Source organism: Macaca thibetana, chromosome 1 (assembly GCF_024542745.1).
Source record: "Macaca thibetana thibetana isolate TM-01 chromosome 1, ASM2454274v1, whole genome shotgun sequence".
In the NCBI taxonomy this organism is placed as follows: Eukaryota; Metazoa; Chordata; class Mammalia; order Primates; family Cercopithecidae; genus Macaca; species Macaca thibetana.
The window spans coordinates 10672189-10688006 of NC_065578.1; the positions used below are offsets into that span (position 1 = coordinate 10672189).

General features: G+C 45.0%; 1 protein-coding gene across 1 annotated transcript in view; it reads left to right on the plus strand.

Annotated features, from left to right (window-relative positions):
- Nucleotides 1-1184: 1184 nt before the first annotated feature.
- DISP3 (dispatched RND transporter family member 3) overlaps nt 1185-15818 on the plus strand; it is a 42089-nt gene continuing 27455 nt past the window's right edge. Inside the window, exons 1-3 of the mRNA XM_050789377.1 lie at nt 1185-2277; nt 2848-3067; nt 15141-15277. Of these exons, the coding sequence (XP_050645334.1) occupies nt 1185-2277; nt 2848-3067; nt 15141-15277 (1450 nt within the window). The remainder of the gene's footprint in view (nt 2278-2847; nt 3068-15140; nt 15278-15818) is intronic.

A 15818-nucleotide genomic window follows, 5' to 3' on the forward strand; every position in this document is an offset into this window, starting at 1 on the left:
TGACGGCAGCCTCTCTTCCTGGACAGATCATCTAATTGAAATGGAGCACTCCAGAGAATGTTAATAGGAAAGGCAGCATTAATTAGCTAGCGCTAGCATAATTAGCTTCCTCCTCTCACTGCCTAGCATCTAACTGGATAATGAGTCTCTCTCTGTCCAGAGGGCAGGCAGGACAAGGGGGACAGGCCATGTCGGGGATGCCGGAAAGCCTCCTCTCTTTGGGCCACCCCGCTGGAGTCCTCGGGTTGCCCAGCCCTGCCCTCTTCTGCCAGGCCCTCCTGCTGCTGCACTCAAGTCTCTGGGAGGCAGATGCCCGGCCCCTGCCCATGCCCAAAGGTTTGATGTTGCTGGAGTTGCATATTAAGTGGCCTGAGCCTGACAAACAGTGGCTGCAGCTGCAGCACCCCATAGAGGGGGTGGGAAGCTACTGAGGGTTCTCCAAGAGTGCTGTGACAGGCACCTAGCCCTGGCACAGTTCCTGGGTAATGGCTGAGCATGTTACAGTCCCCAGCGGGAAGCAAGGAAATCTGCTATGTGACAGATAACTAACGTACTACACAGACTGCAGAGTACTTCCACCTTTGACTCCACAGTCGTAGGAGGCAGCAATGGCCACTTCTATTTTATAGATGAGGACTCAAGTTCAGGGAGGCTCCCTGCCTTGGATACTCAGACTGCCAGGACCCAAATCAGGGTCTGCCTCATTCCAAAGATCATGCTCTTTCCCTTGCACCCTGATACCTCCTAGAGGTACTTTACAGCTGCTCATTAAATAAGAGTGGTTGCAGTGGAGTCACATCTTACATTGGGCCTGAGTTCTAAAGTCAAAGGATGCAGCAAACATTAGAAAATTGTGTGGTCAATTTTTTTTTTTTTAATCCCTCCTCCCAGGAGAAACATCTTTTCTGTTTGCAGTTGTTCTGCGATTTTCCTTTTTTCTGTGGCCTTGAAAGCCAAGACCCAAAAGGGAGAGGTGACGGGCAAATAACAGGAATTTGCTTTGTGTTTTTCACAGGTGGTTAAATTCAGTTGTGTTGATGCATGCTTGATGCCATTCCATTGCAGTATTAGTATTTGGTTATGAGTGGACGGGGTTGGTACCTAGGGCTGGGCGAACTGCACCACAGGGCACCTTCCCCTCCCTGTCTCTCTAGCCTGCTGACCCTCTCCCTCTCCTGCAGGCTATGGACATGGAGGATGACCCCTTGCTGCAGGATGTGTGGCTAGAGGGGCAGGAGGAAGAAGAAGCAACGGGTGAAGCCTTTCCAGGGGCCCAGAAGCCAGGGCCCCAACTTGGGGCAGGAGGGCAGTGTTGCTGGCGGCACTGGCCCCTGCCTTCCCGGCCCCCAGCCTCAGGCTTCTGGAGTACCCTGGGCTGGGCCTTCACCAATCCCTGCTGTGCTGGGCTGGTGCTCTTCCTGGGCTGCAGCATTCCCATGGCACTGTCAGCCTTCATGTTCCTTTACTACCCACCGCTGGACATTGACATCTCCTACAACGCCTTTGAAATCCGCAACCATGAGGCCTCGCAGCGTTTTGATGCCCTCACCCTGGCGCTCAAGTCCCAGTTTGGATCCTGGGGGCGGAACCGGCGTGACTTAGCCGACTTCACCTCCGAGACGCTTCAGCGCCTTATCTCAGAGCAGCTGCAGCAGCTGCATCTCGGCAACCGCTCGCGGCAAGCCTCCCGAGCCCCGCGTGTCATCCCCGCGGCCTCACTCCACGGCCCAGGCCTGTCCCGGGACACTTCAGCGGCCCAAAAACCCACAGCCAATCGGAGCGGGCGACTTCGGCGTGAGATTCCGCCCCTGGAGGATCTGGCAGCCAACCAGAGTGAAGACCCGCGAAACCAGCGGCTGAGCAAGAATGGGTGGCACCCGCCCAGCATCCCGCCCCCCGCAGCAGCTGCGGCCAATCAGAGCCGTGCCCGCCGAGGCGCCTCCCGCTGGGACTACTCGCATGCTTATGTGAGTGCTAACACCCAGACGCACGCACACTGGCGCATCGAGCTCATCTTCCTGGCACGCGGCGACGCGGAGCGCAACATTTTCACCAGTGAGCGGCTGGTCACGATCCATGAGATCGAGCGCAAGATCATGGACCACCCAGGCTTCCGGGAGTTCTGCTGGAAGCCCCACGAGGTGCTCAAGGACCTGCCGCTGGGTTCCTACTCCTACTGCTCGCCTCCCAGCTCGCTCATGACCTACTTTTTTCCCACCGAGAGGGGTGGCAAGATCTACTACGACGGCATGGGCCAGGACCTGGCGGACATCCGGGGTGAGCCGCCAGGATGCTGGGGTGGGGCGTAGGTCCTGGTTTTATACAGCTCTTTATGGAGATTTGGCCCAGGCCCAGGCCCAGTCAGTCTGGAGCTGAGTCCTGGGCATAGCTGGAGGGCAAGGTGAAAAGGACTGGGCTGAGGTGTGAGGTGAGCGTGAGAGGGAACCGAAGAGGGAAGCTTGGATGCAGACCCAGGTGAAGGATGGTGGGGGTTCTGTTGTGGTCAGAGGTAGAGAAAGCGTAGAGTGGGGCTCGGGTGTGAGGCTGGTTAGAGAAAGGCCAGGATGTGGCTATAGAGAACCAGGAATCTGGCCAGAGGAAGACAGGAGAAAGATTGGGGTTCAAGAAGACTGAGGTAGGGTTCGTTTTAGGTAAATTAGGAATGGGGCTTGAGGAAGGGTGGGGCAGGTTCAGAGAGAGGTTGTGGGACCTGGGGTGGAGTTTTGGTGGATGTGGACAGAGGGGAATCCTGGGAGGCAGGGCTGCAATGAGACTGGATGACCTTGAGGGAGGGTTGGTGGGAGTTGACCGGCTGAACTCTTGAGGCCCCCACCGCTGTCCTCGCAGGCTCCCTGGAGCTGGCCATGACTCACCCTGAGTTCTACTGGTATGTGGATGAGGGCCTCTCTGCAGACAATCTGAAGAGCTCTCTCCTGCGCAGTGAGATCCTGTTTGGAGCACCCCTGCCCAACTACTACTCAGTGGATGACCGCTGGGAGGAACAACGGGCTAAGTTTCAGAGCTTCGTGGTCACCTACGTGGCCATGCTGGCCAAGCAGTCTACCAGGTAGGAAGTCCAGCTGCTGCATCCTGTGTGTGCATACCCATGTGTGTCCCAGGAAAGGCATGCATTAGGACAGGACATTGATTTCCAATTGCCTCTTAATCTTAAACACCATACCTCTTTCCCTATTATCTTTTCCTTTGGACGTCTTTCTTTCCAAATCAAGGCAGAACCAAGTACATCCTTGCAGTCACTCTGACAAATAGAAGTCCCCTTTGCTTGATCAGTGCTATGGTTAGTGAACATGACAGCTTTGGGCCAGGTAGGAAATCTCAGACTCTGCCCTGGAGGTTTTGGGTATTGATTTTCTCCTGAGATGGTGCTCGAGGTATTTCTGGAAAGAGTATTGGCCAGGGAATAAGGAGTTCCTCACTGTATTAGTCAGGGTTCTCAAGAGGGCTGGAACCAGTAGGATAGATAGACAGAGGGATATGTGAGAGGGGATTTATTAGGGGAATTGCCTCATGCAATTATGGAGGCTAAGTCCCATGACACACCATCTGCAAGCTGGAGACCTTTGGATGCTGGTACTCTGGCTCAGTCCAAATTTGAAGGCCTCAGAACTAGGGAAACTAATGGTGTAATTCTTGGTTCAAGACCAAAGGCCTGAGGACCCCAGGGACTGTTGGCGTAAGTCCTGGAGCCCGAAGGCCAGAGAGCCCGGAGTTTTGATGTCCAGGGGCAGGAGAAGAGTGTCCCAGCTCCAGTGGGGAAAGAGAGAGAGATAGGAAATCACCTTTCTGCCCTTTTTGTTCTGTCCTGGGCCCCAGCCAATTGGACGGTGCCCACCCTGGCCACTGACACACATGCCAGTCTCCTCTGTGTGAGAAAACCCACACAGACACACCCAGAGGCAATGCTTTATGAGTCCTCTCCATATTCCTTAATCCAATCACAATGACACCTAAAATTAACCACACTTCCTGCCTCTAATACCCAGGGAGGTAATGGACAAGTAACTTCACTTCTCTGGGTGTCAGTGTTCCTATCGTTAAAATGGATAACATGATTCTGGCTGCCCTCTGGAGTCACTAAGAAGAGATGAGCTAACAGGTGTGACAGTGCTTTGGGGTGGAAGGTGCTTTGGAATGGTGTGCCCCAGAGTACACCAGAACAGAGCAGCAGTCCTTCTGGGCAATAACTGCAGTGCTTTCCCAGTCCCCACCCTGATAAACCAGTCCCAGGCACAGGAGGAATCCTTCTGCCCAAAATACCCTCATTCCTTCCACTGTTCATCCTTTATATTGAGCAACTGCTGGAATAATCAGAGCTAATGTTTATTGAGCACTTACTCTGTGCCACACACTGTTCAAAACCCTTTATACATACCAGCTCATTTAATTCTCACACCAACCCAATGAGGTGGGTGCTGTTATGATCTCCATTTTATAGTTAAGGAAACTGAGACATAGCAATTAGGTAAGTCATCCACAGTTTTAAAGCTCATCAGTAGTGGAATGAGATTCAAATCCCGACCTCACCCTTTGTGTTTTTGTGCCAGTTACTACACTGGGAGCCTTCTCCCTGACTTACTTCTTTGTCAGGCAAGCTCCTATTAAGATCTATTAAGATCCAACTTGGACAACATTGGCCAAAGGCTGGACTAAATGCTGATTACCTGCTATGGTTTGGATATGCTTTGTCCCCGCTAAAACTCAGTGCAGCTGTGTTGAGAGGTGGGGCCTAGTAGAAGATGTTTGGGTCATGGGGGTGGATCCCTCATAAATAGATGAATGCCATCTTGTGGGAGTGAGCTAGTTCTCACTCAAGGGAATGGATTAGTTCCCAAGAGAGCGGATTGTTATAAAGTGAGGTTCCTCCTCTTGTTTGGTCCCTTTTGCCTGTTCCCCCTTTGACCTTCCTCCGTGTTACGATGCAGCACAAAAGCCTTCACCAGAAGCCAATGCCATGCCATTGAACTTCCCCGCCTGCAGAACAATGAACTAAATAAACCTCTTTTCTTTGTAAATTACCCAGTCTCAGGTATTCTCTTATAGCAACATAAATCAGACTGAGACGCTACCTGTTTCCATAGTCCCCTTTCTTCTCCCTAAGGGAGGCAGGAAAGAGCATACACAAACTTTGGAGTCAGATAATATCTTGGGTCCTGTCCCAGTTATTCAAATTATTGTGAGTTCTAGCAAGCTATTTCACCCCTCTGAGCTACAATTTTATCACAGTGTTTCTCACTCTGTCTTTCAATTGTAACTCACAGTGCATTCCTCCAATCAACAACATCAGCATCACCTGGGGCTTGTTAGAAATGCAGAATCTCAAGTTCTCTCCCAGGCCTGCAGTATTTTCAGGTGATTTGTTTGCATATTTAAGTTTGAGAGAGGTCTGGTTTAATTATCTGTCTCAATAGAACGTGAGTTTATTGAAGACTGGGATTGTTTCTGGTTCAGTTTCTATGGGCCGAGCCCCAGCACAAGGCCAGGTACCCCTTAGTAAGGATTTGTTAGGGGAGTGAATGAATAAATGAATGGAGATGCCTCAAGGAAAGGTACTTGGCTGTGTTGGAAAACTGAGAGGTGCTGACTATAGAAGGACTTTCATGGTTTTAGATACCAGTATTAACTCTGCCCAGATGTTTAGCTGCTGAGGCGAATCCCTTGCCCTTAGGGAAGAAGCCACTCTTTTCTGTTTTCTCCCATTAGAGCATCACAGCAGTGGTGACAATCCTGTAGACTTGACTTTAGTGCTTTTGGGTGAAAAAAATTCTTAAAATTACTCTATTATTGGCTACCCAAGAGATGGTAACATGTACCTTGACTTATAACAGAATAATATAAATGATCACTTTTATTGCTTTTTTTTTTTTTTTTTTTTTTGAGACGGAGTCTAGCTCTGTTGCCCAGGCTGGAGTACAATGGCCGGATCTCAGCTCACTGCAAGCCCCGCCTCCCGGGTTCACGCCATTCTCCTGCCTCAGCCTCCCGAGTAGCTGGGAGTACAGGCGCCCGCCACCTCGCCCGGCTAATTTTTTTTGTATTTTAGTAGAGACGGGGTTTCACCGTGTTAGCCAGGATGGTCTCGATCTCCTGAACTCGTGATCCGCCCGTCTCGGCCTCCCAAAGTGCTGGGATTACAGGCTTGAGCCACCGCGCCCGGCCTTTTATTGCTTTTAATACTAGAATCTTAGAATGAGTTCACTGCATTTATTGAGCTTCAATTTTTTGCATTTATGTTGCATGCATTTTAATTCTTAATACTTAAGCCTCATAAGACTGTTCTTTTATATTTATTCACATATTTACCTTTTCTGTTGGTGTTCATTACTTTGTATAATTTCATGTTTCCCTCTGGGATCATTTTCCTTGTGTCTAAAGAACTCTAGCATTTCTTTCAGTACAGGTTTGCTGGTGATAGATTCTCTGTTTTGTTTGCCTAGTAGACATCCTTATTTTACTTTCATTTTTGAAGCATATTTTTGCTGGTATAGAATTACAAATTGGCAGTTATTTTCTTTTAATACTTTACCTGAAGATGTCACTCCATTGTCTTCTGACTTCCATCATTTCTGTAGAAAAGTAGGCTGTAAATCTTTTTTGTTGCTCCATTAAAAATTCTCTTTTTTCTGCTTTTGAGATTTCTTTGTCTTTGTTTTCACCAGTCTTACTGTGACGTATCTTGGTGTGTTTTCTTTGTGTTTGTTCTGTTTGGGAGCACAGAGCTTCGTGAAGCTGTAGGTTGATGACCATAATCAGTTTTAAGAATGTTCTAGCTATTATCTCTTCAGATTTGCTTCTATCTTGTTCTCTGTTTCCTCTTTTTTGCACTCTGATTACACAAATGTTAGATCTTTTCACTGAGCCCCATATGTTTTCAATGCTTTTTTTCTGGGTTTTTTTTTTTTTTTTTTTTTTTTTTTTTTCTATGCTTTGGTTTAGATATTCTAGTTCACTGATCCTGCTTTCTATTTGTTGTCTCTAGTCTGCCATTTAATGTCTATTGAGTTTTTAATGTTATTGTTCTGTTTTTCCTTTTTGGGAATTTCCATTTGAATCTGTTATAGATCTAAATCACTGGTGCAATTATTTTATTCATCATTTAGTTTATTTTGTCCACATTTTCCTCTCTGTTCTTAAACATATTAATTATAGTGTTTTAAAGTTCTTACCAACTTTTAATATACGGTTAACCTGCAGATTTGTTTCTGTAGTCTGTTCTTTCACTTGGTTTAGGATCATGTGTTCCTGCCTGTGGGTATACCTGGTGATTTTTATTTTTTTATTTTTATCTTTTTGAGACAAGGTGTCACTCTGTCATTAAGTCTGAAGTGGCATGATCATAGCTCACTGCAGCCTGAAACTCCTGGGCTCAAGTAATCCTCCCATCAGCCTCCTGAGTAACTAGGTCTACAGGCACGTGCCACCATGCCCAGCTAGTTTTTTGTTTTTGTTTTTGTTTTGAGACAGCGTTTGACTATGTTGCCCAGACTGGTCTCAAACTCCTGGCCTCAAGTGGTCCTCCCACCTTGGCCTCTCAAAGTGTAACTTTTATTAAGTGATGAACATTATGTGAAAAACACACACACACAGAGGTCCATATGATGTTATTTCCCCCAGAGAGAATTTTTCCTTCACTTCAGAAGTCACATAGAGTCGTGGCTGATCACCTTAAGCAGACAGTGACCACACTGAGAGTTGAGGATGGTTCGCAATCCTGGAAAGTCTCAGTCTACCTCTAGTTTGCCCTAGATTCTCTAGGATTTTCAACGGAGAGCTTGGTGTATTCTGCAGAGTCCTTTGCCTGGATAGGTTCCAAACTCTAATCTTTTATCTCTCAAAGCTGCTAAAAAAATTAGAACAAAGACAAAAATTCCACTCTGCTTTTTCCGAGGCTTTCTGCTTAGGTTTTTTGGCTTCAGGCCCCACACAGCCCCAGTCTCCTGCAGAAGTGCTGAGGGAAAACCTGGCCATGTGTTCTGCTGATCTGCAAGTGTCTGCCCAAAGCTCTGCTAGCTTATCTGACTCGCAGCCAAGTTTTTCAGCCTTCTGCCCATGTTTAGAATCAGCAAATGCCTCCAGGGTAAAAATGGCTGTAGAAGGGCAGCTTACCTTTCCTAGGTTCTTTCCTTTCTGGAGTCTTAGCCCTTTAGTTCTGATTACTTCAGCAACTCTCTACTGTCATCACAGATAGTTTCTGAATTTTAGTGGACATTTTAGTAGTTTTAGGTGAGGATACTGGTCTTCCATGAGCTATTTCTTTCAACTTGAGAGTAAAAGTATGGGCCTATGTCTTTTTATAATCAGCATCTAGCACAGGACCAAGAATCTAGAAGATACTCTATAAATGCTTTTCAAATTAATGTGTGAATGAATAAATGATTGATTTTCTACTCTAATGAAAGGATAGTTAACCTATTTAATTCAACAAAGTAGATAATCCAGAGATCCTTTCAACTTGGCTTTTAAAAGTCCTGTTTACATTTTTAACAGCTTTATTGAGGCATAATTGACATACAACCAACTGCACATACTTTACAATTTGATTAGTTTTGACATGTGTGTATACACTGGGAACCCCGCACCACCATCAAGACAGTGAATGCTAGCAGGGTACCATAGTTCATGCCTATATTCCCAGCTACTTGGAAGGCTGAAGCAGGAGGATCCTTGAGGCCAGGAGTTTAAGACCAGCCGGGGAAACAGCAAGACCCTGTCTCTAAAAACACACAAAAATTAGCCTGTAGTCCTCGCTACTTTGGAGGCTGAGGTGGGAGGATCCCTTGAGCCGAGGAGTTCGAGGCTGCAGTGGACTATGATTGTGCTACTGCACTGTAGCCTGGGTGGCAGAGCGAGACCCTGTCTCTTAAAAAAAAAAGAATTGTCAAATTCGTTGGTATAAAATGATTTATAATATTTCCCTATTATCTTTTTAATGGTTGTAGAAATTGTAGCGATGTCACCTTCTGTGTGTCTTCTTTTTTTTTTTTTTTTCATCATCAGTCTGGTTAGAAGCTTATCAATTTTATTGATCTCAAAGAACTAGCTTTTGGTTTCGTTGATTTTCTTTTCTAAGAATTAGACTTATTTATTTTTATTTTTGATTTTCGTGAGCACATAGTAGGTGTATATATTTATGGGGTGCATGAGATGTTTTGAAAGAGGCATGCAATGTGAGGTAAGCACATCAGTGGAGAATGGGCTCTCCATCCCCTCAAGCATTTATCCTTCAAGTTACAAACTCTTAAGTTATTTTAAAATATACAATTAACTTATTATTGACTGTAGTTACCCTATTGTGCTACCCATTTCATTGATTTTCTCCATTGCTTTTCTGTTTTCTAGTTCCTTGATTTCTGCTCTGATCTTTATGATTTTTTTTCTTTGGATTATGTTACATTTCATTTTCTCTTGTACTACTTTCTTAAAGTAGAAGCTAAAGCCATTGATTTGAAACTTCTTTCCTAATAGAGGTGTTTAATGCTATAAAATTCCCCTTAAGTATGACTATTTTAGCACATTTCAAAATTTGGATATGTTATTTTCATTTCATTCAGTTCAAAATACTTTCTATTTTTCCTTTTGATCTCTTCTTTGACCCATGTATAACTTAAAAGTGTCTTATTTAGTTTTCAAATATTTGGGAATTTTTCAGGCTTTTTGTTGCTGATTTTTAGTTTAATTTCATGATGGTTAGAGAACATACTTTGTGTGATGTAAGTTCTTTTAAATTTATTGAGTCTTGTTTTATGGTCCAGTACATGGTCTTCCTTGCTGCATGTTCCCTGTATACTTGAAAAAAAAGCTCTGTTTTTGCGTGAGATGTTCTATAAGTCTTAATTAAATCAAGTTCATTGATTGTGTTGTTCATGGTCTTCTATATCCTTACTGATTTTCTGTCTAATTTTTCTGGCAATATTGAGAGAGAGATTGAAACATCTATTTACAATCGGGGAGTTGTCTATTTCTTTTTTCAGTTCTGTTAGTTTTTACTTCATGTATTTTAAAGCTCTGTTATTAGCTATAAAAACATTTAGGATTGTAGTTTTGATGATCATTTTGAAATTATCTTCTTTGCCCCTAGTTATATTCTTTCCTCTGAAATTTACTTTATTTTTTATTAATATAACAAATCCAGCTTATTTTTTGATTCATGTTAGCATGGTATATCATTTTCTATCCCTTTGCTTTTATCCTATTTGTGTCTTTATATTTAAAGTGGGTTTCTTGTAGTCAGCTAGGTCTTGACTTTTTAAAGGTCTCTGGGTGGCTCATGCCTGTAATCCCAGCACTTTGGGAGGCCGAGGCAGGTGGATCACGAGGTCAGAAGATCGAGACCAACCTGGCTAACGGTGAAACCCCGTCTCTACTAAAAAATACAAATAATTAGCCCGGCGTAGTGGCAGGCGCCTGTAGTCCCAGCTACTCGGCAGCTGAGGCAGGAGAATGGCTTGAACCCGGGAGGCGGAGCTTGCAGTGAGCTGAGATCTCGCCACTGCACGCTAGCCTGGGCGACAGAGCGAGACTATGTCTCAATAAATAAATAAATAAATAAATAAATAAATAAATATCTCTGATACTTTCTCCCTTTTACTTGGGGTGTTTAAGCCATTTACAGTTAATGCAATTATTAATATGGTTAGACTTAAGTATATTTTGTTCTATTTGTCCCATATGCTCTTTGTTTCCCTTTTCCTGTATTTTGCCTCTTTTGAAGTAATTGAATGTTTTTTATGATTCTATTTTATCTCCTTTGTTGGCTTTTATGCTGTAACTCTTTTAGTAGTTGCTTTAGCGTTTATAGTATACATCTTTAAATTATCACAGTGTATCTTCAAATGATATATCATTTCATATGTAGTGTAAGAGCATTTATAACAATATACTACTATTTCTTCCCTCCTAGCCTTTATGTTATTGTGGTTATGCATTTTATTTTAATGTATATTATAAACCCCACACTATATTATTTTTGTCTAAACTGTCAATTATCTTTTAAAGAGATTTAAATAAATAATAAGAAAATTTTGGCCGGGCGCGGTGGCTCAAGCCTGTAATCCCAGCACTTTGGGAGGCCGAGACGGGCGGATCACGAGGTCAGGAGATCAAGACCATCCTGGCTAACACGGTGAAACCCCGTCTCTACTAAAAAATACAAAAACCTAGCCGGGCGAGGTGGCGGGCGTCTGTAGTCCCAGCTACTCGGGAGGCTGAGGCAGGAGAATGGCGTGAACCCGGGAGGCGGAGCTTGCAGTGAGCTGAGATCCGGCCACTGCACTCCAGTCTGGGCGACAAAGCGAGACTCTGTCTCAACAAAAAAAAAAAAAAAAAAAAAAAAAATTTTATGTATTTATTTATGTCATTACCATTTTCATTGCTTTTTGTTTCTTTGTGTAGATCCATATTTCCATATTTCCATCTGTTACCATTTTCCTTCTTCCTAAGGACTTCCTTTAACATCTCTCTTAGGCTTAGCAGAGTGGCTAACACCTGTAATCCCACTTTGGGAGGCCAAAGTGGGAAGATTGCTTGAGGCCAGGGGTTCAAGACCAGCCTGGGCAACATAATGAGACCCGATCTGTATTAGTTCCTTTTCACACTGCTGTTAAAGACATACCTGAAACTGGGAGGAAAAAAAAGAGATTTAACTGGACTTACAGTTCCACATGGCTGGGGAGGACTCAGAATTATGGCAGGAGGCAAACGGCACTTCTTAGATGGTGACAGTAAGAGAAAATGAGGAAAAAGCAAGAGCAGAAACACCTGATAAACCCATCAGATCTCGTGAGACTTATTCACTACCATGAGAATAGCACAGTAAAGACCAGTCCCCATGATTCAATTACCTCCTCTTGGGTCCCCCCAACAACACATGGGAATTCTGGGAGATGCAATTCAAGTTGAGATTTAGGTGGGGACACAGACATATCATTCCACCCTGGCCCCTCCAAATCTCATGTCCTCACATTTTAAAATCAATCGTGCCTTCCCAACATTCTCCAAAGTCTTAACTCATTTCAGCAATAACCCAAAAGTCCACAGTCCAAAGTCTCATCTGAGACAAGGCAAGTCCCTTCTGCCTATAAGCCTGTAAAATCAAAAGCAAGCTAGTTACTTCCTAGATACAATGGGAGTACAGGTAGTGGGTAAATACAACCATTCCAAATGGGAGAAATTGGCCAAAACAAAGGGGTTACAGGGTCCATGCAAGTCTGAAATCCAGCGGGGCAGTCAAATTTTAAAGCTCCAAAATGATCTCCATTGACTCCAGGTCTCACATCCTCACATCCAGGTCACGCTGATGCTATAGGTGGGTTTCCATGGTCTTGGGCAGCTCTGCCTCTGTGACTGTGCAGGGTACAGCCTCCCTCCTGGGTGCTTTCATGGGCTGGCATTGAGTGTCTGTGGCTCTTCCAGACACACAGTGTAAGCTGTCAGTGGATCTACAATTCTGGGGTCTGGAGGACAGTGGCCCTCTTCTCACAGCTCCACTAGGCAGTGGCCCAGTAGGGACTCGTTGTGAGGGCTCCGACCCCACATTTCCCTTCCATACTCCCCTAGCAGAGGTTCTCCATCAGGGCTCCACCCCTGCAGCAAACTTTTATCTGGGCATCCAGGCGTTTCCATATATCTTCTGAAATGTAGATGGAAGTTCCCAAATCTCAATTCTTGACTTCTTTGCACCCACAGGCTCAACACCATGTGGAAGCTGCCAAAGATTGGGGCTTCCACTCTCTGAAGCCACAGCCTGAGCTGTACATTGGTCCCTTTCAGCCACAGCTGGAGTGGCTGGGACACAGGTCACCAAGTCCCTAGGCTGCACACAGCATGGGGACCCTGCGCCTGGCCCAGGAAGCCACTTCTTCCTTCTGGGCCTCCAGGCCTGTGATGGGAGGGGCTGCCATGAAATTCTCCATGTCAGAGAATGTTAATCCCCGTGGTCTTGGGGATTAACATTAGGCTCCTTGCTACTTATGCAAATTTCTGCAGCTGGCTTGAATTTCTACCCAGAAAATGGGTTTTTCTTTTCTATTGCATAGTCAGGCTGCACATTTTCCAAACTTTTATGCTCTGCTTCCCTTATAAAACTGAATGCCTTTAACAACACCCACGCCACATCTCAAATGCTTTGCTGCTTAGAAATTTCTTCTGCCAAATACCCTAAATCATCTCTCTCAAGTTCAAAGTTCCACAGATCTCTAGGGCAGGGGTAAAATGCCACCAGTCACTTTGCTAAAACATAACAAGAGTCACCTTTGCTCCAGTTCCCAACAAGTTCCTCCTCTCCATCTGTGACCACCTCAGCCTGAATTTTATTGTCCATATCGCTATCAGCATTTTGCACAAAGCCATTCAACAAGTCTCTAGGAAGTTCCAAACTTTCCTACGTTTTCCTGTCTTCGTCAGAGCCCTTCAAACTGTTCCAATCTCTGCCTGTTGCCCAGTTCCAAAGTTGCTTCCACATTTTCAAGTGTCTTTTCAGCAGAGCCCCACTCTGCTGGTACCAATTTACTGTATTAGTCTGTTTTCACGCTGCTGATAAAGACATAACTGAAACTGAGAACAAAAAGAGGTTTAATTGGACTTACGGTTCCACGTGGCTGGGGAGGACTCAGAATCATGGCAGGAGGCAAAAGGCACTTCTTACATGGGGACAGCAAGAGAAAATGAGGAAAAAGTAAAAGCAGAAACCCCTGATAAACCCATCAGATCTCGTGAGACTTATTCACTATCCTGAGAATAGCATGGGAAAAACCAGCCCCCATGATTCAATTACCTCTCCCTGGGTCCCTCCCACGACACTTGGGAATTCTGGGAGATACAATTCAAGTTGAGATTTGGGTGGGGACACAGCTAAACCCTATCACCATCTCTACTAAAAAATAAAAAATTGGCCAGGCATGGTGGCATGCATCTGTAGTCTAGCTACTCAGGAGGCTGAGGTGGAAGGATTGTTTGAGAACAGGAGTTAGAGGCTATAGTGAGCTATGATCTTGCCATTGCACTCCAGCCTGGGTGACAAAGTGAGACCCTGACTCAAAAAAAATTTAAAAATCTCTTTTAGTGCAGGTATACTGGAGATGAATTATTTCAGTTTTTGTCTATCTAAAAAAAGTGTTCTATTTTGCCTTTGTTTTTGAAATGTATTTTTGCTGGGTATAGAATCCTGGGCTGACTTTCTTCCCACTATCTGCAAAGGATGTTGCTCCCCTGCCTTCTCACGTGCCCTGTTTTTAATGGGAAGTCTGCTGTCAGCCTTGTCTTTGTTCCTCTGTGTCTTTTTCTCAGGCTGCTTTTTAAGATTTTATTTTGGTCACTATTTTTGAGCAGTTTGGTTATGATGTGCATGGTAGTTTTTTTTTTGTGCTTGGGGTTCATTGCTGAAGCTTCTTGTGTCAGTGGGTTTATAGTTTTCATCAAGTTTGGAAAATTTTCAGCCTCCTTTGGGGAGTCCAATAACCCATGGCTGCACTGAGGACTGGAAACTCTCAAAGCACTAAGCCAGGGTAAGCATAGGACTCATTGTGTTTCTCGTCTCTCAGAGATCATCCTTGGTTGCCTTGTTTCATGCATTTTCTCACATTTTTGTTCCAGTGAGAAGATAAATATGGACTCCATCTTGTTACTCCATCTTGGCCAGAAGCAGATGTCACTTATGTTTGTATTTTAAGACACAGTTTGACCAGCCTGGTTATGTTATTTTTTTTTAATTAAAAATAACTTGTGTTAAGCACACATTGAATAGCAGTGTAAAACTGAATATCTAGCAGCCAGTTTGAATTTAGAACTTGGCCATAGATGTGGAGAATTGGAAGATGACATAGAGCTGATTATAATTGATCATGATCTGCGTAGAGCAGTGGTTCTTAACCTTGACCCTACATTTGAATCACCTGAGACAGTTAAAGAGTACTGATGATTCAGACCCACCCCAGCAGTTCTGGTCTAGTTTGTCTGAAGCCTGGCCTGGACATCAGGATAATTGGAAGCCCCCAGGTGATTTTGATGTCCAGCAGAGGTACAGAGTCACAGGTGAAGTGGACAGCTCCTGATCCTCCTCCACGTGTTCACAGCCATCTCTAATCCTCTTCCTGTTGTTCTTCTCTCCACGTCCTCCTTTCCCCCAGCAAAGTCCAGGTTCTCTATGGGGGGACAGACCTGTTTGACTATGAAGTGCGCAGGACGTTCAACAATGACATGCTCCTGGCCTTCATCAGCAGCAGCTGCATCGCTGCCCTGGTCTACGTCCTCACCTCCTGCTCAGGTAGGGCTTCTCTCAAGCCAGCCCCCTTCTCCCCTCCCAGGGTGCTCATGTCTACCCAGAGCCCGCCTTCTCAAGAATGCCACAGTACTCTTGAACCGAGCATGTCAGAGCTGAGGACACAGGGATATGCAAATAAATCATTTATCAACCCCAAGCACGCAAACTGAGGCCTGGAGGCAGGTTGGGCTGTACCAGCCTGGGTCACACCCTCTACCCTGGGCCCCTGCGCAGTTGGACCTTTTGCCTGTTGACCATCTGTCTCCTGTTGATAGCCTTGTGTTGGGGAGCCTGGGGTATTGTATTCCTTTGTGGATTACTTTGTAGCCTATTTTGGGTCCCAAGTCAATGGCCCTCTGTCCCCAATCACTTTTTCACCTCCGCGTGCTGCTAGTTGCTAGCGTGGACACTAGCTGCTGCTTACTCCTGTCTGTATACAGTAAGCACATTCTACTGCCCAAGCAAACAATGGTAATACTTTCCAAAATGGGAAAGACATTAATTCATCCATGCAACAGATATTTACTGGGCACCAAACTGTATG